Source organism: Elephas maximus, chromosome 1, assembly GCF_024166365.1.
Source record: "Elephas maximus indicus isolate mEleMax1 chromosome 1, mEleMax1 primary haplotype, whole genome shotgun sequence".
NCBI lineage: Eukaryota > Metazoa > Chordata > Mammalia > Proboscidea > Elephantidae > Elephas > Elephas maximus.
Genome location: NC_064819.1, coordinates 153,031,194 through 153,058,378, shown reverse-complemented (window position 1 = coordinate 153,058,378; position 27,185 = coordinate 153,031,194). Strand labels below are relative to the sequence as shown.

The 27,185-nt window shown below is 38.5% G+C and overlaps 1 protein-coding gene across 1 annotated transcript; it reads left to right on the top strand.

Annotated features, from left to right (window-relative positions):
- On the top strand, positions 1-26,973 carry UBE2J1 (ubiquitin conjugating enzyme E2 J1). The gene is made up of 8 exons (XM_049897239.1): positions 1-189; positions 8,730-8,803; positions 9,718-9,849; positions 12,494-12,578; positions 12,858-12,963; positions 17,875-18,004; positions 19,083-19,202; positions 23,966-26,973. Exons 1-8 carry the CDS (start codon positions 159-161, stop codon positions 24,242-24,244), a joined length of 957 nt encoding a protein of 318 aa, XP_049753196.1. The 5' UTR covers positions 1-158; the 3' UTR covers positions 24,245-26,973.
- Positions 26,974-27,185: the final 212 nt, after the last annotated feature.

Here is a 27,185-nt window from a genome sequence, read left to right as displayed (position 1 = left end):
GCCCCTCCGGCCCGCAGTCCGGGACAAGGCTGGGCGGCACCTGCGGAAGCTGCCTGGGTCCGGCCCATTGGCCCGAGCCGCGCTGAGAGTAGGGCAGCGGCGGCGCGGAGAGGAGACGGTGGCTGGCCGTGAGGCCGGAGCCGGGCCATCGACCCGCCATGGAGACCCGCTACAACCTGAAGAGTCCGGGTGAGCAGGGCAGGAGGCTGCGGGCAGCTTGGGCAGGGTGGACCGGGGAGGGTGGAGTGATCCTGGACTCCGAGAACCAGGGCCGCGGTCCCCTCGTGTCCGCCGTCACTCGCAGCTCCGCTCCCGGCTTCGCGCTCTACGCGAGGCCGCCGCCTGCCAGGGAGGTGCAGGCCGCAGGGCGGGGAGGCACCGGCTGTCAAGCCCGGGGACTGGCCACCGCCTCGTACCACCGGGACTCTCCTTTTTCTCATCTTCGTCTGGTAGCGCTGTATCATAAAGTCATCCCCAAGAACAGGTGTAGAGGTGGTGTTCGTGAGTAATAGTTAACAGCTCCCTCTCTTACGTGCACCCTGAACACCGGATTTTATTAGCTATTTGACTTACCGACACTTGAGGATTTGGTTGTTTAAATATCCTGTTTGCAGCCTTTGGGGCGGATAGAATTACAGATATAGAGGAGATGTTATGCACTAAGCTAGTTAACTGAAGAGCTAGAAAGCTAGTTCAACCACGCACTTCAGAGCTAATCATGATTTTGCCAAACTGATGATCTATTTGTATTCAGTCTAGTTTTTTGTTCCTATGTTTAATGCTCCTGTTTCATTTACAGAAGCAGCACAAACAATCCGAGCCTCAAATTCTTTCCTGATGCATATAAAGATGCAGGAAAAGTAACCAGCATTCCCAGATTAAGGCAGATTTGGAATGAATCACTGTTTCAGAGGTGGCATTGAGTCTATCGGAAACCCTGGTGGTGCAGTGGTTAAGTGCTACGGCTGCTAACCAAAGGGTCGGCAGTTCGAATCCGCCAGGCGCTGCTCGGAAACCCTGTGGGGCGATTCTGCTCTGTCCTATAGGGTCGCCGCTATGAGTTGGAATCGACTCGATGGCACTGGGTTTGGTTTGGTTTTTTCTTTGAGTCTGTCTGTACCTTGATAAAGTTGTGAGGAGGGGGGAATGCCACAGTTTAGCTAGCTCTGAAAGGTAAATCCTAGGATATTAGTGATGGTGTGTCCAACTCTTGTTACTTCTCATTTTTTCCTTTCAGAGAAAAAAACTGCTCTCCGGTAGGAATTAGCAAGACTAGCATCCTTATGGAAAGAGTTGACGTTGGACTCTTATTATTACTATTATTTTTGATCCTTCTGAATATACAAAGACTCCAGAAAAGCCTGAGGCTTATTGACTGAGCAAAGCTTTCTTAGCCTGAGTGCTATCCAGCTTAAGAAATATCCTTCGGTGACCCAGTGTGTAGAACTGGTCATAACCTTTTCGGGGTCCTAGACTCTTAAAATTCTGGTGAAGGCTTTGGGTTTGCCAAGAAATAAATTTATACAATTAAATTTCAGTTTGTTCACATTGCTTAAGAGGACAGAGAGCAAAGAGAAAGAGGGAAAGCATAATTTTAAGGTTAGATGTAGAAGGACTGAATTATTTAGACTGTGGTAGATTTGAATAAAACTATTTGGGTAAAAATCTTTGGCAACTCCTTGGTCACATGGTACCCTAAGTTCCTTAGGACAGTAGAGGTCCTTAGTGGAATGTCTAGAGAGTAATGAAAATGTGAGTGGTTTGTGGTTTGGAATGAATAACTGGTAGGTTCTGAAGAAATTGTCAGAAGGCATTGCTTAGTTTTGATAGGTTATCATACTCGAGATTATGATGATAAGCTTTTTAAATTGTCTGGAATTTTGTACATCTCCAAAGTATATGACCTGTCCTTAGCTGGCTAAGCTTTGGTTGACGTGCTTCTTACTGTGTAATACATTGTTTCCTCCTTTTGGTTTCATTTCCTCAAAGGTAGTGTTGCTGTTGTAAAAAAGAAAATAATTAAAATAATTTTTGTTGTTATCGTGTGGCACATTTGGAGTTCATAGAGAAGGTGAATTGGATGAGGTATGGGCCTTCTTGAAAATGCTAGGAGGCATGGTAAAAACGCTTCCTTCCTTTGTGGTCCTCCGTGCTATGATATTTTCGAGTAATGCCTATGTGAAAAAGGGGTGATTAAAAACACAGTACAAGGTAACAGATATAACCCTTTTCCTCTCCATCTGATGTGGTCTTAAGAGGTATGGATGGGAAAATTAAGTTAAAACAATACAGATAACTGATGAAAGGCCAGTGTGCTAGCATATGGCCAAAGATTGTAGGGTCTCATAAGTAAGGAGACCTATGTATAAAGAACCTTCTTTGGCAGCTTTCCTCAAAAGGGGACTATTGGCGTGCAGTAGGTGATAGGAGTGTAAGAGATTGGTATGCACCACCTCACCAGAAACCTAGGAGTGATCCATTCTTGCCCTTGGAGTCAACCACACCTTCATGCTAATGATTCTCAAGTTTTAATGGCCAACTCAGACCCTTCTCCTAAGCTATAGATACATAGAGCTTACTGGTGACCCAACGTCTTCCACCAGGTCAAAAAAGATCTCTATAAAGTATAAAACCAAACTTATCAGTTTCTTCTCCAGCCCCCCAAACTTGTATCTCATCCTGATATTCCTGGCAAGCATGCTGCCAGTCATGTCTGCCCAAGTCCAGAGAATATTACAGAATAGGCAAGAATGGGAAAACAGACAATCACGCTGCCACAGGCATGTCTGCCCGAGTCCAATGAAATATTAGAGTCATCAGTATATATTAACGCTACGAAATGGACAAAATCATTGAAAGCTTCACCCTTTCACGGATTGGCTAGAAACTGTGTGTTTACAGATTTCAGTAACAACAGTCAGGAGGGTCTTCATTGGTCCAGCAAATTTTCTATTCACTAAATGTTAATAGAAAAAGATAAGAGTGGAAATTCTTTTGTGTTCTGTCTTATGCAGAAGTTACCTGAAAGATATTTTATACCTCAGGGCCCGGTTGCTGTCTCCTTGTGAGCCCAGTTCCAGCTGGATCACATTTTCTATGCTCAAGGACAGAGAATAATGACTCTGGTATTATTTCTTAAATCAAAGTCCATGTTCTTTTTCAGTAAAGGATTCATAATATATCTTATTTCAGAAAAAACAGATTGTGAAAACACTAGTCATATCTCACATTCTGCTTGTCCATGTGGCTTTAGCTCTTACATGGTGTGTACCTATGTGGCCTATGAACTCATAAAGTTAGCATTTTAGCTGTTGAGCCAATGATTATCCCTCTGTAGGGTTGGTACATTCTTATAGCAAATTCTCACTCTTTAATATATTTCTCTTAATTCCCAGGTACAACTATTGGGTGTTTATTTTCTTCTGCTCTGTGGAAATGAACTGGGTGGGGAAGAGGCAGAGAAAATGTGTTGAGGGTATGAAATGACATAAAATCTGACCCCTCAGCTTAATCATGGTTGTATTCAGCCAGCTGATGAGGAGTGATGGAAGAACAGTTTCCTTGGCGTCTTTGATTGCTGACAGCAGCCAAACTATTTAACAGTGTCTATGGTTTAATGTATTCCTAAGTATTCCTAATCATATTAAATAATATTTGTATGTGGCTTTGGGTTTTCAATCTGTATTCCTTGGGCCACTTTAGGAATAAAGTAGATGGAAGGGGAGTAAATCGCCTGCAGCCTTTCCATACTGGCCTCTTCAACTAAACAGCCCTGTTTATCTGTTTTACATTGGGGTTCGCTTTAAGCTTTTCTTTGAACAAAGGTTTTTGTCTTTTTGTCAAATAAGCTTGAAAACCATTGCCTTTAATCAGATCCTTGGGAAGAGATTTGTTGGGGGAGGATAGTAAAATCCAATTCAACAAATATTAAGTGCTTTTTGTGTGCAGTGAAGTAGATAATACACGGTACTGTTTTTTGGTGGAAAGGACAGATGTTAAACAAGTAATTAAAGTGAAGCAAATTTTATAAAAGATGAAGTATGGTGTGTTATGAGGACATTTAGCAAAGGGATTGTTATGGATTGAATTGTGTCCCCCCCAAAAATGTGTGTCAACTTGTCTAGGCCTTGATTCCCAGTACTGTGTGGTTGTCCTCTGTTTTGTGATCTGTTGTGATTATCCTATGTGTTGTAAATCCTAACCTCTATGAAGTTAGTGAGGCAGGGTTAGAGGCAGTTATGGTAATGATGTTAGCAATTGCCAATCTGACACAAAAGGTCCTTGTCTTTTCCCTAGTAAGAATACACAAAAAGTAAGAATACATGAAAGACAAACTTTATCTTCAGCAAGCTTTATTTTGCTTGAGTCAAGCAAAAGGAGTCAGGGGGATCTAAGCCTCTCCAAAAGACTGACTCGAGAAGGGAAGCAAGGCTAGGGCTTTTATGGGTTCAGTGGAGACAACAGAGTAATGAATATTTAGTGGGCTTCTTTCAAGGGGCGGGTACTTCTCAGAATGGCAGTGTATGTTAATTAGGTTGCATGCACATCTGGAATCTAAGATGGAACCGGCTGACATTCAAGATGGAACTGGCTGACATTCAAGATGGAGTCCTCTTGGCAGCCCTTGGTGCCACTTATTATGGGATATAGCGCAAGCGCACTTGACCATCGGCGCTACATCGCCACCTTTGCCATCTTCAGAGGGCTAAGGAAGGTCAAACAGCAGTCACACTCTGTTCCTCTGCACATAGGGAGCCTGCAAAGGAGGAAGGGACTAGAAAGACACTCAGAAGGAGATAGCTGCCCCAATCCTATCTCATGTTGACAGGGTGGATTCCTGTTTACCCAGCTTCTAGATGGTAGTCTTTTTAAAAGCTCTTTTGTTCCATCAGCACAGTTAACCCTCTCTGTCTCACGATAGGGTGTGGTTCTTATTTACCGAACTTCTAGATGATAATCTTTTAAAAGCTCTTTTGTTCAGCCACACATAATTAGCCCTATCTGTCTCAATGAGGCAGGACACAATCTACAGGATTAGGTTGTATCTTGAGTAAATCTCTTTTGAGATATAAAAGACAGAAGCAAGCAGAGAGAAGAGGGACCTCATCCCACCAAGAAAGGAGCAGAGCATGCCCTTTAAGATCCTTACTCAGAAGCTCCTAGACCAGGAGAAGATTGATGACAAGGACCTTCCCCCAGAATTGACAGAGAGGGAAAACCTTCCCCTGGAGCTGGCACCCTGAATTCAGACTTCTAGCCTCCTAGACTGTGAGAGAATAAATCTCTAATGTTTGTAAAGCCATTCACTTGTGGTATTTCTGTTAAAGCAGCACTAGATAACTAAGACAGGGATTTAACCTAGTTTCTAGATCAGTGGTTTCTAAAACTGACCGACCACTAGAATAATATGGGGGCATTTAGAGGGCAAATTCCTGATCTCCACCCTCTTCCCAATATTCCTCAGGGATTTTTATTATCTGTCCTGATAGGAATCTCTGGTCATTCCTCTTGAGGGTGGACAAGGGAAGCTAAAGGTTTGGTAGGAGCCAGCAGGAGGCGTAGTGATTCAGTGGTTGAATTCTCACCTTTCACAAGGGAGATCTTGGTTTGATTCCTGGCCAGTGTACCTCATGTGCAGCCATCACCTGTCAGTGAGGGCTCGCTCCCATGTTGTTTTGATGCTGAGCAGAGCGTCCAGACTACGATGGACTACAAAGAAAGGCTTCAACCAGTAAAAACCCTATGGATCACAGCAGTCCGATCTGCAGCCAATCACAGGGATTGTACAGGATCAGGCGGCGCTTTGTTCTGTTGAGTTAAGGGTGACTTGATGGCAGTCAACAACAACGGCAACAGGAACCAATCTAGATGATGAGGTGTTGGGGATGGGGACAGGACAGCCTTCCAGGCTAAGGAAACAGTATATATGAAGGCCTGGAGTAGAGAGAAGGTTGAGTGTGTTCAAAGAATTGAGTGAAACCCAGAATTGAACAAAGCCTAGTGTCTAGTACTTGGGGAGATGGTGTCTCAGTATGTACATGTTTCTAATAGAGCATTTATCATGCTGTTTTGTGTTAACTGCCCACCCTCTAGACTGTAACTGTGTTTTGTTTACAGTTGTAGCTGTATCACCTAGCACATAATAGGAGCTTAGTAAATATTTGATGATCAAGTAAACAATGTCTTTGCCTAGAGGGGCTTACTTAGTTTCAGAATTGTTGTTGTTAGGTGCCTTGGAGTCAGTTTTGATTCATAGTGGCCCTGTATACAACAGAACAAAGCACTGCCTGATCCTGCACCGTCCTCATGATCTTGCTATGCTTGAACCCATTGTTGCAGCCACTGTGTCAATCCATCTCTTTGAGGGTCTTCCTATTTTTCACTGACTGCCCACTTTACCAAGCATGATGTCCTTCTCCAGGGACTGGTCCCTCCTAATAATATGTCCAAAGTGTGGGAGATGAAGTCTTGCCATCCTTGCCTATAAGGAGTATTCTGGCTGTACTTCCTCCAAGACAGATTTGTTTGTTCTTCTAGCAGTTCGTGGTATATTCGGTATTCTTTGCCAACACCATAATTCAAAGGCATCAATTCTTTGGTCTTTTTCATTGCCCAGTTTTTGCACGTGTATGAGGCAATTGAAAACACTGGCTTGGGTCAGGTGCTTTGCTTTTTAACACTTTAAAAAGGTCTTTAGCAGCAGATAAATGGAGAAAAGATTGACATTGTCAAGGATTTCATTTTATTTGGATCCACAATCAACACCTATGGAAGCAGCAGTCAAGAAATCAAACGATGCATTGCATTGGGCAAATCTGCTGCAAAAGACATTTCAGAATAAGAGATAGAAAAAAATATTAATAATTAGGAAATAGGATAGCAACCTAGGAACCTTTTTTTTTTTTAAGCCTAAGAATCCTTGATTAAGATGAAATTTTATGCAAAAGCCCAGATAAAAACAACTCTTCTGGTTGTATATGTGTGTGAGGTGCTTCTCAATTAACTTCTTTCCCCATAACATTCCAACCTGTGCCTCCACACATTTTACTTTTCTTGTTCCCTCTGCCTGCTCACATAACCACCTAGGTAATTCCTACTGACTGCCTTTTTTCCAAATGTCAGTACCTGACACCCTCTCAGGTTGGGTGCCTAGGTGGTCCTCTCAACATCCAGTGGATACCTCTCTTACAGCCATTGTCGAACTACATCGTAGTTTTCAAGCAGAGTCTCAGGAGCCTTGGGCTACCTGACTTTTCCCTGGCTTTGCTATTCCACTCCAGTATCCCGACACTATTGTAGCAGAGTCCCTAATGCTTGAGTTGAGAGGATCTGGTATCCAGAGCACTTATCAAAGGATTGGCCTTTGAGAACCAATAGGGGAGGAGAGAGGGTGCAAGTATAGATAGGCTTGTAGATTGTAATAGATACTTGAGTGCACTACTGGGAACAATGATTTATTATGGAAATGAAAGGCGGTGCCATTAACTGAAAGAGGGGAAGAGAGGAGAGATGAGAAGTGAGTACCAAAAAAATTGAACCCATTGCCATCAAACCAATTTCAACTCATAGCGACCCTACTGGACAGAGTAGAAGTGCCCACATAGGGTTTCCAAGGAGTGGCTGGTGAATTCAAAGTGCTGACCTTTTCATTAGCAGCCAAGCTCTTAACCACTGTACCACAGGGCTCTGAGAAGTAAGGTGAAATAGTTTTAGGGCGTTAGGTGGAGAGAGTGGGCTGGTGGGCTTACTGGAGAAATGTAGGAACATTGGGTGGCATTGTGTCCCAGTAGAGGTTGTTGATAATGACTTCATAAGGGCATTGATATGCCAGCTTCTGTGATTTTTTTTTTCTTCCCTTCAGTAATTCTCAGCTGCTTAGATATAGGCACCGAATTATAATAAGGTTGAGTTGTGTCAGCTAGAGTTGAATATTATCAGGAAAGTGTGTTAGAATCCAGGCATGTCATTAGCTAGCTCTGTGACCTTGGATAAGTTACATAACCTCCATGTTTCAGTTTCCTCACCTGGAAAGTGGGAATAAAAGTAGTACCTATCTCACAGGGTTGCTTTGAGGATTAAATAAGTCTTTATTTGTAAAGCATTTAGATAAGTGCTGCCACATGGGAAGTATATACAGTAAAACCTGCAAAAGCCAGAACCTGTGGAAAGTGGAAACCTGTCAGAGAATGAAAACTCAAATATTTTCCACTAAAAGGAGCAATAGAAAAGGAGTAAGACTGCACCCTGTCAAAGGTGGAAACCTTGTGAGATCCAAGAAAACAAGGCAGTCCTGTCAAATTCTGGCTTTCACAGGTTTCACTGTATAAACCAAAAACCAAACCTGTTGGTTTCAAGTTGATTCCAACTCATAGTGACCCTACAGGGCAGAGTAAGTAGAACTGCCCCATAGGGTTTCCAAGGAGCAGCTGGTGGACTCGAACTGCTGACCTTTGGGTTAGCAGCCTGAGCTCTTAACCACTATGCCACCTGGGCTCCGTATGTAACTTTTCAAAATATGTCATTCTTCTAATCCCTGGTGAGTGTTTCCTTAGTCCCTCCTTTATTGCTTTTATCTTGTCATTAAACCTTTGCCATACGCTGGGTTGAACTAGTCCTCTATGCATTTTTTGTTGAAGTGGGAACTTTTTTATTAGGCTTGTAAATCCATGCTAATCACTTACTTGGAAAAGTATATTTTAAGTGTTTCCATCTTATGAATTTGATTTCAGCTGTTAAACGTTTAATGAAAGAAGCGGCAGAATTGAAAGATCCAACAGATCACTACCATGCACAGCCTTTAGAGGTTAGTTTCTATCTCCATATTCTTTGATAAATTTTAATACTTTAACATTGATGACACACTCTTTAAAATTGCCTTTTTATTATCTTGAGTCATTATTGATGTACTTAATATGATTTATTGATATATTTTATTCCATGTATTTCATTAACCTTTCAGAATGAATGAAGCAGTTTTCTGATCTCTGTAAAATGGGTCTCAGATGATAGACTGGCATTAAATCTTGAGTATGAGGGAGGGAAAGTGGAAAAAAAAACAGACTCTTTACAGTTTGGAAGGCCCAGCCTCTAGAGGGGACTCTGCAGCCAGCCTGGGCTTTTTGCACAAACATCTTCTTCCCTTTTCAGCCTTCTCATCTGTAAAATGAGGGTATTTAAATCTACTCAGTGTAGTTTTCATGGTAATAGTGAGAATAAAATGTAGTAATGTATGTGCAAGTATTTTGCAAACTGTAAGGTACTTGGTAACTGTAAGATGATATTAGTAGCATAGATATTACTATGTATAAATCAGCTCTCAGATGTCTGTAAGGGATAGTTTTAAAAGATTTGTTAAAGTAATGCAAATTTATCATTAATAATTTGGCTATGTTACAGTTATCACTAACTGGTATTCTTCCAAGGATTAATTTACTATATAATTAAATCTATAATCTTATTTATCAATCCATAACAGCACTTAGAAGTTTTTAATGTATCTCTGTTTTAAAAGGATTTTAGCTGTTATGGGACATTAAAGCTAGATTATATAGCAAACCAACTTTTGTTCTTGAAACAGATTTTATGCGTTAGAAACTCTTCTAGCAATGGTATAAAACATTTAATTTTTCTGACCTAGTAATATTTCTAATATTCATATTGTACAAGTGATCAAACATTAATATTAATGAATCCTTACTGGTTATTGTTTTTACTCAGGATAACCTTTTTGAATGGCATTTCACTGTCAGAGGGCCCCCAGATTCTGATTTTGACGGTGGTGTTTATCATGGACGAATAGTACTGCCACCAGAGTATCCCATGAAGCCACCAAGCATTATTCTACTAACGGTAAGAATTATTTGCTTTTTGGAATGCTTGCAGTTTAACTTGCAAAGTATAATTATACTCATTTTCATTAAGAAACAAAGTAGAACATTCTTATAATTTTGCTTTTGGAGTCCAGGCCCTGAAACTACAATTTTTTTTCCCAGAATAATTCCTAGGAAGCCTATGCATCTGAGAAGTATTAATGATACTAGCAAATGCTTTCATGTCATAGTGTGGTTGTTAGGATTCAATGAATTAATGTATCAGAATGCTGGGCACAGTCTCTGGCATATGGTAAGTAATCAGTAAAAGGTAGCTAATGTTATCGTAGGAGACTTGGTGGTACAACAGTTACGTGTTCGGCTGCTAACCGAAATGTTGGCAGTTTGAACCCACCCAGTGGCTCCTCGGGAGGAAGACCTGGCAATCTGCTTCTGTAAATATTAAACCTAGAAAACCCTCTGGGGCAGTTCTGCTCTGTCACATGGGGTTGCTGTGAGTCGAAATTGACTCAGTGGCACGCAGCAACATTGTTGTGCCTGTAGTCACGTATCTCCCTCAATGTCTCACTTCCTTACCTTCTCTTTTTCTTAGTTTCCTCATCTTTGAAATAAGGATAGTAATAGCACTTAGCTCATTGAACTGATGTGGGATTAAGTGAGTCATTGTCTTATATGTAGCTCTCAGAACAGGGCCTGATACAGACTCCTCAACAAAAGTTAGCTATTAGTATTGCTATTTATATCTCAGAATTGTTCTCTGTTTTTGTATGTCTTATCCTTTATGTGAAGGAAAATTATCGATCCAGTTTTTTCTGGGACCTTGTTGCATCAGTAAATTTCTTTTTTTAAGCTTTACTACCTCATTTCTTTTCATTTGTAAGTGTATTTAACTCTTTAATCTTAAAAAAGCAAAAACAAAACACAGAAACCTTCGTATCTCAGTTACCACCTCAAGCTGTTGTCCTGTTTTTCTGCTTCATAACCTCCAAGGTATCCGTCCTCTAGTTCAGCCTGTGGTGGCCTGGCTTCCACACATAGCACTTGATTGAAACACGCTCACTACACCAATCTCAGAGGCCAGTGTGAGAAATCCCATGCCTCTTCTCAGTCTTCGTCCTCTTCCATCTAAGTTAAGTATTTGACACACATAGGTAGCAAATGGTTAAACAAAAAGTATATTCATCAATAAATACCAAATTATGCCTCATTTACCTATATGTGGTGTAGTGGAAAGAGTACTGGTGTTAGAGCCAGTAGACCTGAGTTCTGAGCATTACTCTTTCTACTATATCATGGGCAGGTTATGTAATCTCTCTGAAATTCAGTTTTCTCATCTATCAAAAGGGATGTTATATGTGATTAATATAATCACAGTATAAAGTCCCCTGCATATAAAGCTGCTTAGCAAATATTAGGTGATACCGAGAATTGTTAATATTGGCATTAAGGCATGAAGCAGGGTCCTGGAGGCACCCTACTGTGTCAGGAGTTACTGCTTTTAGTCGTTAGATCATGCGGAGAGGGGTTGGTACATGGAGAAACTTGGGGAAAAGTTGGGGCAGCAGTTGTTTACCAACAAGTACAGAAATATTTTAAAAGTTGGCCAATGGTATGGCTGTATTTGGCACACTGGCTGAAAGCCAGTCCTGCCTTCCTGATTTTCAATATGGTACTCTTGTTCTCTTCTTCTCTTTTGAAAAGTCTTCTCCAATCTTCATTCAACAAGTAGTTATTAGACACATGTCATGTACCAGGCCCTGTTGGTGTGGCAGAGAATAAGTAAAAAGTCTGCTCATGTGGAGCTTATATTCTAACTTCATGCCTCTTTTTTCTCACCCTTCATGTAAGTGTGAATATTTTACAAGTTCGGAGTTTAGCTGCTGTCTCTTATTCCTATGAAATGGCTTCAATGAATCACCTCTGTGAACACAGCTACCAAAAACCAAACCCATTGTTGTCGAGTTGATTCTGACTCACAGTAACCCTATAGTGACCTTATAGGACAGAGTTGAACAGTTCTGTAGGGTTTCCAAGGAGCAGCTGGTGGATTCGAATTACCAGCTTTTTGGTTAGTAGCTAATCTCTTAACCACTGCGCCACTAAGGCTCCATGTCTTGATATTGATGATGACCAGCAGGTTGATCTGATGTCAACCTACCTGCTTTTCTACCTGCCTGCTGGTTGTCAATATCCATGCTCAAAACTGAAATAATTATCTCTGACCTTCCTTTCCTGTATTCGTATCTTATTAAATAGCATTATCTCTCTTAAAATCACTCCTGTCTCTAAGCTCCGAACCTTTTTCTCCATGCCCTTCCCCACCAACAGCTAGTTAGGTGGTACTGAATCCTTAGATTTCATGCTAGATTTTACGTTACCTTCTTGCCTTATGTGTTCTCTTTTAGATCCTTTACAGAGCCTAGCACTGTAGCAGGCAGAGTTAGAACTTCAGTAAATCTTTATGTATCATTTAAATTTCAGTTGTACAGCTCAGTTTCAGAAAGGTACTGCAACAACTTCTAAAAACATTCTAATTATTCATTCAGCATTTGTGAAATGTCCAGAAGAGGGGCTCCCTTGAAGGTTACATTATTTTAAAATTATTATAGAAAGTATAATAAACACAAATACATAATTTTTTAAGTGTATTATTTATTCCTAAGGCTAATGGACGATTTGAAGTGGGCAAGAAAATCTGTTTGAGCATCTCAGGACATCACCCTGAAACTTGGCAGCCTTCATGGAGTAGTGAGTATTAATTTATACAGAATATGAATTTTGTGCAACTTTAGTCAATTCATAGTTAGGAGTATAATGTCTTCTTGAGATTAAAGTTGGCCTGGATAAGTAATTTTATACTGTCGAATAAATAATAAAAATGCTTTTCCATGTCTAGATTTTGTGACCATTTTAAGACAGCCCCCCACCTATATACCCTTTCTGTTGAAAGCCTTTTTTTTTCCTTTCCAGAGTAAACCCAGTTCCTTTTACAAAGCGACTTACATTGATGTTTACTTTTTATTTCAGTAAGAACAGCATTATTAGCCATCATTGGCTTTATGCCAACAAAAGGAGAAGGAGCCATAGGGTCTCTAGATTACACTCCTGAGGAAAGAAGAGCACTTGCCAAAAAGTAAGTGTTACATTCATTCTTGATTTAGGTCCAAATACTATTCTGGACGGTGACTATTCGGAAATAGGCTGTGTCTCTTTGGAAGTTACCTTGGCTATAGGATCTGGTCCTACCTTTGCTATTCCAGAAATTCAGTTGTACCAGCTTCTCCTGGAGTAACCAGAGAACTGATTTTGTATTATCTAGTTTTTAAAAGTAGTTGATAATATCAACCTATAGTGGGTGATATATCCTCCAGGAAAACAATATTGGTTATTTTTTTTCACTCAGGCAGTTTTACAGATGGAAAAGAATCAGAGGAGTTATTTATATGTAGATTTCCACAAGATTGAAAACTCCTTGAGGATAGAGAAGGAATCCACTTTATCCATCTTATTATCTACAGTATCAAACTCATGTCAGGTGCCCAGTAAATGATCTAGAGCAAAGCAAAAAAAGTTATATTTTCTTAATCAACTAGTGATTGCCCAAAGGTATTTCCTTCTCTATTTTGTCCAGGTGCATTTCTATCTGTATAACCCAGATTAGACTTTAGATTATCAGGAGGGACCAGTCCCTGGAGAAGGACATCACACTTAAACCCAAAAAACCCAGTGCTGTCGAGTCGTTTCTGACTCATAGCGACCCCATAGGACAGAGTAGAACTGCCCCATAGAGTTTCCAAGGAGCGCCTGATGGATTCGAACTGTCGACCCTTTGGTTAGCAGCTGTAGCACTTAACCAGTACGCCACCAGGGTTTCCACATCACACTTAGTGAAGTATAAAACCCAAAAACAGAAAAAAAACAAAACCGTTGCCGTCGAGTGGATTCCAACTCATACGAAATAGAGGAAGACCCTCAACGAGATGAATTGACACAGTGGCTCCAAGAGTGCGCACAACCATAGCAGTGATTGTGAGGATGGTGCTGGACCAGGCAGTGTTTCATTCTGTTGTGCGACTCAGCAGCACCTAACAACAGGAACAGCAGCAGTCATTAGATTCAAAGTGTCTATTGCTTGGGAGTGCTGGGATACAATTCTTAATTTTGATTATTTTCCTTATCTGGGTGCTCTGCTGCTTTCCACCCTTCAGACATATTATGTTTATTAAATTATTGTATGTCTTATCCTAGCACAGCCCAGGGTAGGCCCTCCATACGTTTGTTAAATTAAGCAGATTTTAGTGTCTGGAAGATCTGGTAGACTCCCTAGTCTCCTCAACAACTTTTCTTTTTAAACCGTATTCCCAAATTCTGAGAATTCATCTCACAGCTACTGTGCATGGACTACAATACTTACTCTGAATACATAGCATTTTTTTTTTTTAATTTCCTAAGGTGGCTTTCTCTCTTGATTCTTTTACCCAGTTGATTTAATTTATAGTGAAAAAAAAACTTGATTTCTTGTTGGACTTCTCAGTGTGTATAGTCTAGTTCTTAGCCTATGATAGAGGCTTTTTTAAACAATGATTTTGCATTCAGCCATGATAGCATACTATCCTTGTGCATGCGTTAAAAGTTACACTCGCCTTTACATTCATCAGACTTCTCAGTTAAAAGTGAACTCATTTTGAGGCAAATAATTTTGGATACAAGTGATTTTCAAGGAGATATAGATAGTGCTGCTTTTGGTGAAACAAATATTCATCAATAAATAGTAAATTAATACTGCTTTTACATATATTTTATTTGATGCTATTTTATAAAACCCTGGTGGCTTAGTGGTTAAGTGCTACAACTGCTAACCAAAGGATCAGCAGTTCGAATCCACCAGACACTCCTTGGAAACTCAGTGGGGCAGTTCTACTCTGTCCTATAGGGTGGCTATGAGTTGGAATTGACTTGAAGGCCCTGGGTGGGTTTTTATACTCTTAAGACCTACCTAAGGATTTTGAATTACATTGAACTAGAAGTATGATAAAAAGCAATTTAAAAAGTTCAGCAGTGTACTGACAGGGATCATAATAGTGGGTCCTGGACAGAGCTGGAGATAAATGTAGAACAAAATTCTACCTCACAAAAAAGCAAAAAGACCAGGCTTACTGATCTGACAGACACTGAAGAAACCCCAAGAGCATGGCACCTGGATACCCTTTTAACTCAGTACTGGAGTCACTCCTGAGGTTCACCCTTCAGCCAAAGATTAGACAGGCCCATAAAACAAACCGAGAGTAAATGGGCAAACCAGCTCAGGGGCAAGGACAAGAAGTCAGGAGGGGACAGGAAAGCTGGCAATGGGGAACCCAAGGTCGAGAAGGGGAGAGTGTTGACATGTCATGGAGTTGGCAACCAATGTCACAGAACAATATGTGTATTAATTGTTTAATGAGAACCTAGTTTGCTCTGTAAACCTTCATCTAAACTACAATTTAAAAAAAAGGTAAAAATCTATGATGCATAGAAAAAAAAAGTTTAGCAATGTAACAATATATGTTTCTATATTTATAAATATTTACTTTTACTCATAGAATATCATAGCTTTAGGGAAGTTTTTTTCTTTTTTTTTTATTCAAAGCATACACCAATTCAACAATTTCTACACATACATTTCAGCAGTTTCTACATGTAGAATTCAGTGACATTGATTAATTACATTCTTCAAGTCGTACAGCCATTCTCATCCTCCTTTTCTGAATTGTTCCTCCCTCATTAACATAGTCTTACTGCCTCCTAAGTTTGCTATCTAATCTTTTGAGTGCTGTTGCCAATTTGATCCCATATAGATAGTTCTTTAAAAGAGCACAATGCCCAAAGCAGACATTCTTAACTAATTAAGCTAAACTGTTGTTTAGTTTAAAGAAGACTTCAGGGAATATTTTTAGTTTAAGGTTTAAAAATTACCTTAGGACAGTAGTTTTGGGGGTTCATCCAGCCTCTGTGGCTCTAGAAAGTCTGGACTCTATGAGAATTTGAAGTTCTGTTCTGCATTTTTTCCCTTTTTGATCAGTATTCTTCTATAGAATCTTTGATCAAGGTGTTCAGTAATGGTAGCTGGGCACCATCCAAAATGGCAAAGGAGGCAGTTGCTCATGGAGGTGTAAAAAATCAAAACAAAACGTTCCATTTCCTCCTGCTTTAGGGCAGTTTTGGCCATATATAATACAAAGAGGAAAATTAAAACATGGAAAAACAAATCTTAGGAAATAGTCTAGTTTTTTTTTAGTCCACTTAATATAGCCAGTGATAGATTCAGAGTCTTCAGATTTTCTGCAGATTCTCTGTCCTCCAAGTTGTACTGCTAATAAGTAGCTATTTATATTAATAGGGCTTGTGGGTTTTTTCCCCTGAAAATATCTATAAATTCTGCTTTAAAAAATTTTTTTGTGATGAAATATGTATAACAAAACATTTGCCATTTCAACCATTTTTACATGTACAGCTCTGTGACATTAATTATATTCCCCATGTAGTGCAACCATCACCCCTATCCGTTTCAAAGTTTTTTCATTACCCCAAACAGAAACTCAGTACCCATTAAGCAATACCTCCCCATTTTCCCCTTTCACCTGCCTCTGGTAACCACTAATAAACTTTGGTCTCTCTGTATGTTTGCTTATTCTAGATACTTCATATAAGCGGGATCATACAATGTTTGTCCTTTTGTGTGTGGCTTATTTCCCTCAGCATAATGTTTTCAAGGTTCATCCATGTCATAGAGTGTATCAGAACTTTATTTCCCTTTTATGGGTGAATAATATTCCATGGTATGTATATACCACGTTTTATTTATCCATTCATCTGTTGATCGATGCTTGTATTGTTTCTACGTTTTGGCTATTGTGAATAATGCTGCACTGAATATTGGTGTACGCAGATGTTTTAGTTCTTGCTTTCAAGTCTACGAGTAGAATTGCTGCGTCATAAGGTAATTCTGTGTTTAACTTTTTGAGGAACCACCATACTGTTTTTCACAGAAGCGGCACCATTTTGCAGTCCTACCAGCAATGGATGATGGCTCCAGTTTCTCTACATCCTTGCCAATACTTGTTATTTTCTGATAGTAGCCATCCTAGTCAGTGTGGGAGTAGTATCTCATTATGCTTTTGATTTTCATTTCCCTAATAACTAGTGATGTTGAGAATCTAGTGATTATTGGCCATTTGTATACCTTCTTTGGTGAAATGTCTATTCAAGTCCTTTGCCCATTTTTTCACTTGGGTTGTCTTTTTGTTGAGTTGTAGGGGTTCCTTATATATTCTAGATGTTAAACCCTTATCAGATACATCGTTCCCAAATATTTTCTCTCTTCCTGTAGGTTGTCTCTTCACATTGTAGGTAAAGTCCCTTGATGCAGAAAAATTTTTAATTTTGATGGAGGCTCATTTATCTGTTTTGTCTTTTGTTGCTCATGCTTTTGGTGTCATATCTAAAAATCTGTTGTTGAAAACTAGGTCCCAAAGCCTTACTTCTGTGTTTTAAAAGCTTTGTTGTTTTAATTCTTAAGTAAATTCTGTTTTTAGCTGGCTTCTTCACTGGTTTATGTATTTCTTGTCTTAGGTATCTAGTGCTCCTATAACAGAAATGGCACAAACGGATGATATATTAGGAAAGAAAATGGAATCTAAGCCCTAGATTTTTTTTTTACACCAACCTAACATATGGAGCCCTGGTGGTGCAGTGGTTAAGAGCTCAGCTGCTAACCAAAAGGTCAACAGTTTAAAGCCACCGTCCACTCCTTGGAAACCCTATGGGGCAGTTCTGCTTTGTCCTGGAGGGTTGCTATGAGTAGGAATTGACTCCACGGTAATGTTTGGTTTTATGGGTAATGTATTTATCTCAGAACTGTAATGATTGCCCTAATTTTCAAACTTAGAGCATGTGGGTATATGTGATGTGGAATTGTCCAACTTAAATTTATTCACTGTCTTTATAAGAGGGAATTACTGTTCAACTCTTTGATATATACTCATAAAAAAATGACTTCTACCAGATCACAAGATTTCTGTTGTGAGGGATGCGGCTCCGCCATGAAGGATGTCCTTTTGCCTTTAAAATCTGGAAGTGATTCGAGCCAGGCTGATCAAGAAGCCAAGGAACTGGCTAGACAAATCAGTTTCAAGGTACTATAAATACATAAGCAAATGCTAATTATGTGGCCCTTTTGTTTACTGCGGAATTCTGGGTATAAAAGAAAGTTACATAGCTCTATTGTAATTAGGTTTTTAAAAATAATTTTTATTATTAAAAGTAATAATGTGCATTCACAAAGGTTTTATAGCACAGTGATTCAAAGCTTGGACTCTGGAACACAGTATCCTTCAGGGTCCAGTTCTTGGGAGAAGCTCTTCCTTCTGGTTTATCATAGTGCCCAGAAGAAGAGATGCTTAGTAGGTGTTGGTGACTTTCTTCCTTCTGAAAATTCCTTTCGTACTTAAATCACTTATCTGAAAATCTTGGGGCCAGATTTTTTTGTATATCATATTTTTAGATTTTACAAAATATGGTACAGATACCATCTATGGAGCCCTGGTAACATAGTGGTTAAGCACTTGGCTGCTAACTGAAAGTCAGTGGTTTTGAACCCACCAGCTGCTGCATGGGAGAAAGATGTGGCTGTCTGCTTCCAGAAAGATTCACAGCCTTGGAAACCCTGTGGGGCAGTTCTATCCTGTCCTGTAGGGTCACTATGAGTGAGAATTGCCTCAACGACAACAGGTTTGCTTTGGTTTGGATGCCATCTATTAACACCTGCAGTGGGATTATGTCATTTGACTGCTATGACAGTAACTGCACCCCATAATCAAACACACTGATACTTTCTCAGCAGACCTGGGACTATTTACACTAATGTGGGATAAAGACTATTAATAGCCTCACATCAGTTTATGTCAGGCTTTGCCTGAAAAATTACAAAATAATTTTTAGTTGTAATTTTTGGGTTTTGGAATTGTGGATTGTGAACTATGGGTGTTGGTTTTCACCCTCACCAAGGAACAACTCTTTGAGAACAGGGATTTTCTGTTCCCCTTCCTATAATACCTGTCACAGTGTGGGATATACACATGTTCCGTGCTTAACTAGTGGGTAATAGATGCTAAACTATCAATTAAAATAAATCTAAGAGAAGAAATTTAATTTAGTGGGTTTTTCTGTACTTTTCTTCTTATAACACTGCTCTTGGGTGTGTATTTTTTATAGGCAGAAGTCAATTCATCTGGAAAAGCTATTACTGAGTCAGACTTAAACCATTCTTTTTCATTAAATGATTTACAAGACGATATACCTACAACATTCCAGGGTGCTACGCCCAGTACATCGGTATGGCTCTTGTCTTTTATATGTGTGTGTGTATCTATATTATTGTCATTATTTGGCATAGGAGAAGATCCCTAAATCAAATATTTGAAAATTTTGGTTTTCCTAATAGATGGATTCTAGCCCACCTGGTCCCTCTAATGAATTGTGTTTTCTTGAGTAAGTTATTTATTCTTTCTGGGCCTCAGGTTTTTTTTTTTCCTGTTATATGGGGCTGGAGTGAATAATCTTGAAGTCCCATTGCCCTCCAGAATTCTCTGACTCTTTGAAAAGTTAGTTTCAATATAGTGCTAGATTTGAAATAAAGTAATGCACATTACTCACTTTCTAAATAGACACTATCTTTGGCAGGTTTGTTAAGCTGCATTAAGGCACAGTGACTTAAGGCCTACCGGAAGCTGCAAAGCTTTCACATCTGCTTTGTCTAATAGAGTAAGCGCTAGCCACATGTGGCTATCTAAATTTATATTAGTCTAAATTAAATGAAAAATTCAGTTCCTCAGTCACACTAGCTACATTCCAAGTACTCCTTAGCCACCTGTGGCTAGTGGCTACCATATTGGATGGCATAAATGTAGAATATTGCGATCAGCATGGAATATTCTGTGCTGCCTTACACATAATAAGTACCCAATAATTATTATACGAACAAAGGAACGAATACTATGGGTGTTTTTAGTTGTACCCTTACCTGTTAAAAAATTGGTGGGCCTAGGTCATCAGAGAGACAGATTTAAAAAATTGAGACTGAATTGATGCTAAATTATTAAAATTTGAGTAAAAGTATGACTTGCTATGTATGAAAAGTAATCTGTGTTTTGGGGTCTTTTTGGTGATAAATCACTTGATTGAGTAGCTGCATTTTTTTTTTTTTTCCCTTCAGTTTATAGAGGATTACAAAGGGTCAGGAAAATAGAAATAGAAGCTGGGCAAGTACAGATTTACACCTTACTCAGGAATACCCATTGCCGTTGAGTCGGCTACAACTAATAGTAACCTATAGGACAGAGTGGAACTGCCCCACAGGGTTTCCAAGGCTGTTATCTTTATGGAACCAGCCTGCCAGATCTTTCTCCCATAGAGCCGCTGGTGGGTTCGAATGTCCAAAGTGGGACCCAAATAGAATCTTGAGTAGCTCTCTCCTGCTCAGTGAGCTGGACGGTGAAAAGTATGCTGGAGAAGGGCAGGAGAGCGGGTGCTGTGAAGGAAGTACTAGGAGGATGGAGGAGACAGGTATAAGAAAGAAGTATAAAAGTATATGCTGATGAGTTTAAATTGTTTTCACATGATCCAAATGTAATTCTGTGAACTGTAGAGGAATATAATGGATTAAATTGGAGGTCAGTATAACTTTATTGATTTTCCATCTTTAGCATTCCAATTGTTTTTTATTTTATAAATGGTTTTAAAAAAATAGAGCCATCCTATTAGGAAGAAGGGTGGTAATCTCTTTCTCACTTTTTAGGGCATTCTCCTAATATTCGTGATGAATTTAAATGTCTTTAATGTATTTTCCATCTCACTATGTCACGTCCCTCTGTTACATATTCCGTATACTTATGCCAGTTGTAATTTATTATTTATTGCCAATCTTGCTTCCCAGAATGTAAATTTCTTGAGGATCAGGGCTCTCTTTCTACCTTTCCACTCTGTCCTCACTGCTTGGCATAGTACATAACAGGTGGTCAATACGTATTTGTTGATTGAATGAAAGAATCTTTGGATTGGCACTTTTAAAAAATACTAAGAATACAAGTAATGAAATTAAGAATTTCAAGTAAATTAGCATATACAATAAAAAAGTCATTATTATAGTACTCTTGTTCATTTTGATTTTAAAGTACATAAAACTTAGAATTCTTTCTCATAGAGTATAGGTCATTCATTAATTGACCAGTTTTGGTTAAAACACTGATAAGCAATAAACTGTGTACAATTGCAAGTTAAATTTTTAACTACATTTACATATAAATAACATCAGAGTGTGATTATGTAATTTGACTGTTATGAAAGTAATTGAAACCTGATTTTGGCTAGGGGTGGCTGTAAGTGTAATGTAAATTCACTGAGATGTTATACATCAAATCCCAGCTAAGCTACAGTTTTTATTTTTTTTTAGCCTTGAGGGGGCAAGAGATTGTCAAAAGTCTAAATACAGATAACATCAGGCCATCTGTTGCTTTTTGATGTAGATTTTTTAGCTGTGTAAAAATGGGAAAAATACTGATGGTAGCTTTATGTTCTTCTAGTCTATCAGATTTTTCTCCTCTTCCCAGGGATTGAGGTTCTGAATGAGTCATTCCATTTTGTATTAAAAAGAAAAACAAAACTCCCTCACAGATGCTGGTTATTCTAGGTTATTAAAGAAAATTGATATGTACTACTAGGGACTTAACTTATTGACTGATTCTTTTAAGTTGGAAAAATTTTAGAATTTTATAATATCAAAGCATTAGATTTTAGCAAGTGATATATCAACTATAAGGCATCTGAAACACAGGAACCTAATTAAGCACTATATTTATGCAAATACTTCATTAAGTACACATACTGAAATATCATCTGAAATCAGTGTTTTAAGGGATTGCTTTTCTAAATTCATTAATCTTACTAGTAAAGGTTCGAAAAGCTGTCCTTCTAAGGAAAGTTATGACTTTGTTTTAAACCTAAACCTAGGTTCCTCCAAAAGGATATACCAATAGTAACAATGCTAATAATAACTACAATTTAATAAGCAGTTATATGTCCAGAGTACTTTATATCATTATCCCATTTAATCCTCACAACAACTGAATTGGATATTACCCTCGTTTTACAGATGAGGGAGCTGAGTCTTAGAGAGGTTAAGTAATTTCCTTAAGGTTACACATCACCTAAGTGGCAAAGTGAGGCTAGCAATGATAAGGCTCCCTGTTTTGACCAGGTTTATGGACAGAATAATGTTCTTTTCTTAAACTCATGGGAAAAAATGACAAGTATAAAATAAATGCTTTAAGTTGAGTCAATCGCTTGTGCTAGTTTCCTTAAGAATCAGTTTCCCTTTAAACCTCAAGTACTTTTTGCTCTGTCAAACACTTGTATCTTCTTGAGTGAGCATCATTTTCAAATGGAATGATGGAATATTAGCACCTGTAACTCAGTTTAATTCAATGAATGTTAAGTCATTGTATGACATCTGATAAAATGCTGCAGCTATGAGTATCTGCTCTCTTCAGTGAGCAGATTGCTCCAGTGTTATGTGGGTGTCCTGGAGTATGGAAGTCCAAGGTCATCCAACTTTAATTCAGTATCAACACTATTATTTTTAACTCAAAGTTAGTACCATATTTTTACACAAATAATGCACTTGTTCTAAGTTTGTTAGCCAACCGCCCCCCCATTAGCGCTATGCTAATTTTTTTTACAGCAACATGTTACGGGTCTGTGTTACTACATTTGAGTGCTTCCAAAGAGATAGGTTTAAGAATTTCAGATTATGTAAGTCTGTTAATCTTGAGATGAATGTCAGATTTAGAATGGAATTTCTTCTGCAGGTAACTTAGATCAGCAACCTTTTCCATAATGTTTGTAGCTGTTGACAGTGCAAACCCCATCCTCTTACCTTTAAAAAAAATGTATTCGAATTGTATTATTTGATTATTTTTTCTTCTAAATTTTGAAATGTCTCTGATGGAAAGTATTTTAAATGTTTTATACTTAATTTGTTGTTATTCTGAATAAAGCATGTATTCTTATTTTTTATTTGAAAGAAGGTGTATTAGCAGTAATACATAATAAGTAGATAAAGTTGCTTTCAATAAAAGAATTAAAGGCTATGGGTTGCTAGAGATAGAGTTAAGGTATCTGTATAAATAAAATGGAATTTATATTTGTAGAGCTTCTTTGAATATGCATTTGTCTATCAATCATATTAAGATTTTGAATCACTTCGTATTACATCGTGGCAATTCTTTGGCTGATCAGTCATTGAACGGAGACAGAGGAACCTGCCATTCAGTGCTCTGTGGGGAACGGCAGTGTGCCAAAGTAGAGGATACACGTTGAGTTGTTCACAACTACCTCCAAAGTGTTTTCAGCACATATACAGGGAACTCTTTACAAAATAGAGTATCCAGCACAGGATAGTTCTGGACTTGTGTTCAGTTTAGTTAATACGAATTGTGGAAAAAGTTAAGCCTGGTTTGAAAACCACACTTAATTTTTACAACAATTTTGCTGTGAAGAATGTACAGTTTGAAATTATTTCCTATGTTCTGTGACTGTTGGTGGAAACATGTTGATGGAGTGAGATAATACTGAAAAAAGCCTGATTCATGAAAGGCACACTCTTGAGAGTTGCCTTTTTTACCATTCAGAATGGCAAATTTTCAAGCAGAAGATGGAAATCAAATTGTCTCCCTCTTTGGGTCTTCTGAAAGAAGGGAGGTCCCCAGATGCTCAGCAGATACTGCTGAGGTTGCAGCCCAGGAGATAGTAGAAACCCATCTCTAGAAAATGTGGGTCAACCCTGCCCTCTTCTGTATTGTTGGTAAATTCCTCCTCCACCTGGTGAGTACTCAGAATAAGTTGTGTTGTTGGCTTATCCAGGAGGGTGAGTTATTAGTCTCAGCACTCAGATAATTCTTGGTAGTTGTTCCCTTAGCCATATTTAGTGCTCTGAGATTCTGTGTATTCTTTTTTTTTTTTTTGACTCTGTATGTTCTTGAACAAGTATGTATACAAATTTTCTTTGACAATTTCAAACAAAATTTCTTAAAATTTTCTAGTATGGAATACAGAACCCCTCGGCAGCATCCCTCCAGCAGCCCACCCAGCCTATAGCTAAGAGTACCTCCATGAGTCCGCGACAGCGTCGGGCCCAGGAGCAGCGTCAAAGAAGGACATCAACTTCGCCAGATATAACCCAGGGCCAGCAGCCAAGAGACAACCATACTGATCATGGGGGATCAGCTGTACTGATTGTCATCCTGACTTTGGCATTGGCAGCTCTTATATTCCGACGAATATATCTGGCCAATGAGTACATATTTGACTTTGAGTTATAACATTGTTTTGTGTCTTAAAAGCTGTGACTTGAGTGCTTCATTAAACATTCTGCATTGGGTATAATCTAAGAATTGTTTACAAAAAGATTATTTTGTATTTACCCTTCCTTCCTCTTTTGATCCTTATTAATTCGGTAGAAGTATAGTGGACATTCAGACTGTGTCCAGCAGTGTCCTGCCTACTTTAAGGGACTAGAAGTTAAAAGTCCCTTGTCTCACTATTTGACCTGCTTTACAGGGAAATAGCTTACCGTCATTTCTCATGCCTCAGCTTTTTGTGTATATTTTTTATGCTTTTCTGTATAGCCCTTTGAAATCTTTGGATAAAAGGTGGTGTTTTAAGTTCCAGTGAGTATTACTAGTTACTCAATACCGTTTTATTGAGTTCTTTGTTTCTACTTATGTAGAATGATATAGGGATAGAAAAGTTGAAAAGGGGAAGTAAAACTCCTCAAATAGCTTCCTTAAAATGTCATTCATAGGAGGCATACTAGGATTGCCCATTCTGTGACTTCATGTTTGTGTCCTAAACATTCTTCAGTGAAAGTCACTTTATCTCAGTCAAAAATTTTGAGGAAATGAGATCACATCTTTGTTATTGGATGTTACTTGAAGAGAGAATAATGCTTTGTAACCACTTTGATATACTGTTATCACCTGCCCCTCACGTGCACACAGAATTTAAAAAGAAAGAAAATTATGATTCATAGATCTTTCTCTTAAGGAAGAAAGAATTCAAGCCAGGAAATCTCTTAGTTGTCTTTGAGAAGTTAAGTGATTTGAACATTTTCTCTGTTTTGAATTATATGTCTTTCGAGATGTATTATATGCCCAGTTTTGTGATCCCTATAAATTTTACTTGTTTCAGGAATATGCATAATGTTGAAATATTTCAAGTACCATTTTAATATAAAAGCTCAGGGCCCAAATACAGTGATAGATGTTAGAAAAACCTTAGACTTGCCCATCTAATCGGAGCCCAAGAAATAATTTTTGGTGCAAAATCAATATGTAACTTACTGCTACCTGGTTCCACAGAGCCTAACAGATAATTTTTTATCATAATACCTGGTGAGACTATATCACAGAAAAACATTCCCTTCAGCATGTTTAGTAGTGGCATTGAGGGCACTTTTGAGGGTATTGTTAATGAAGATTTATTTTTTAAATATAGGCAGTCCTCAGCTTTCAAACGGGTTGTGTTCTAAAAGTGTATTGGTAAGTTATTTTTTTTCTATGACTCAAACAATGTTGCAAATGGTGTCTAGATTCTGGACCAGTCCATATAAATTAGCCTGTATTGTAGCTTGAATCGTTTGGAGGAGAGTATTTGTAAAGTCCTTGTGTAGTTTTAACTAATTGAAATTATGGGCAAGGTAGAAACAATTTATAAAATTATTTTAAAGTCAAATTTAATTTCTATTCCCAATATGAGAATTTATATTAGCCATCAGACACAATTTCTGTTTTCATCTGGTAGCCAGTTTTCCTTTATGTCCACATCTATAATAATATATTATGTACCATTATATAATACGTAGTTGTCAGACTTTAATAAATTAGCATTTTGAAGGCGTTTACAGATTGTTTCTGTTATTTCTACTGCTGATGTTGATGAAGTTTTAAAAACCTAAGGACTTTATGAAGACCTCATATGCCAGGAAAACAGTAGGTTACTGTTTTATGACTTTATTGCCATGGGAAAATATACCCTGAAGTCTTGGTTTAGAACACAAGATAATAGAAATATTGGTTCTGTGATTTATCAAGAGGTCACTGACCGAGCTAGGAAGACAGGTAGTGTTACATATACAAAAACCCAGTGCCGTTGAGTCGATTCCAACTCCTTGTGACCCTATAGGACAGAGTAGAACTGCCCCATAGAGTTTCCAAGGAGTGCCTGGTGGATTCGAACTGCCGACCCTTTGGTTAGCAGCTGTAGCACTCAACCACTATGCCACCAGGGTTTCCAGTGTTACATATAAAAAGAAGGAAATTCCCATACCCGCAGTCTGTGCTGAGATTGTGTGCTAGGAACAGTCTTTCTGCTTCAGGGTGAGGCCCCATGTCCTCTCAGTCAGACATGAGCCAGCTTCTGAATTGTGTGATCTTAAGTTGCATGTTGCTGTGGGGTGTATCTATACTTTAAAATTCATTAAGCCAAGATTGTGCAGACCCTTCTCTAATGATTTGTCTCTCTATGCTCGAACCTTCAGGCCACCTTCTTGTTTGTGTTGGGATTTTTTTTTAGCACCTGAATCACATACACATACCTGAAAGTGGCATATTTTGCTCCACTTTCACCTTATATATGCTCCCTTAAAATCCTTAAGTTCTCAGTCTGACCTGCCGTTATGGAGTTAATGAGCAAAATTAATCTTTGAGGCCATTCTTACTCAAATCTCATGTGAAGGGACTTCTCAGAAAACTATTATTTTTAAAGCCCCATTTTAACCCTTTTGTGCTATCCTAAGGCCAAAACTGGATGTCTGATCTGGTGGGTGAAAGCTTAGGGGATTCCCCTGTACCCCCAATCCTCAGACTTAGGCAGCTCATGGCTTTTTTGTTTGTTTGTTTTTTGGGTTTTTTTTTTTTTTTTTTGGCCTACATAGCACATAACTACGTATCAAGGTAGTTAAAATAGCATGCTTGAAATATATATATATATAAATGTCTTACCTGTAACTGTTTAAGCCAGTGAACCTTTCAAATTTTATATAATGTGGGCCTTTTATGTAGCACTTTACATTTTCATGCTGCTTGTTTTATTCTACTGAAATAAATGAATTTCATCAATATTCTCAGCTAATTTTTTAAACCTTAAAAATTGTTTATCGTTTTCAGCTATGGAAATATAAAATTTCCTGTTTCAAAAGAGTAGGAAATGTTTTTATTATTTTTGGCTATGAATAAACTTTTTGACATCTTGAGACCTCTGATT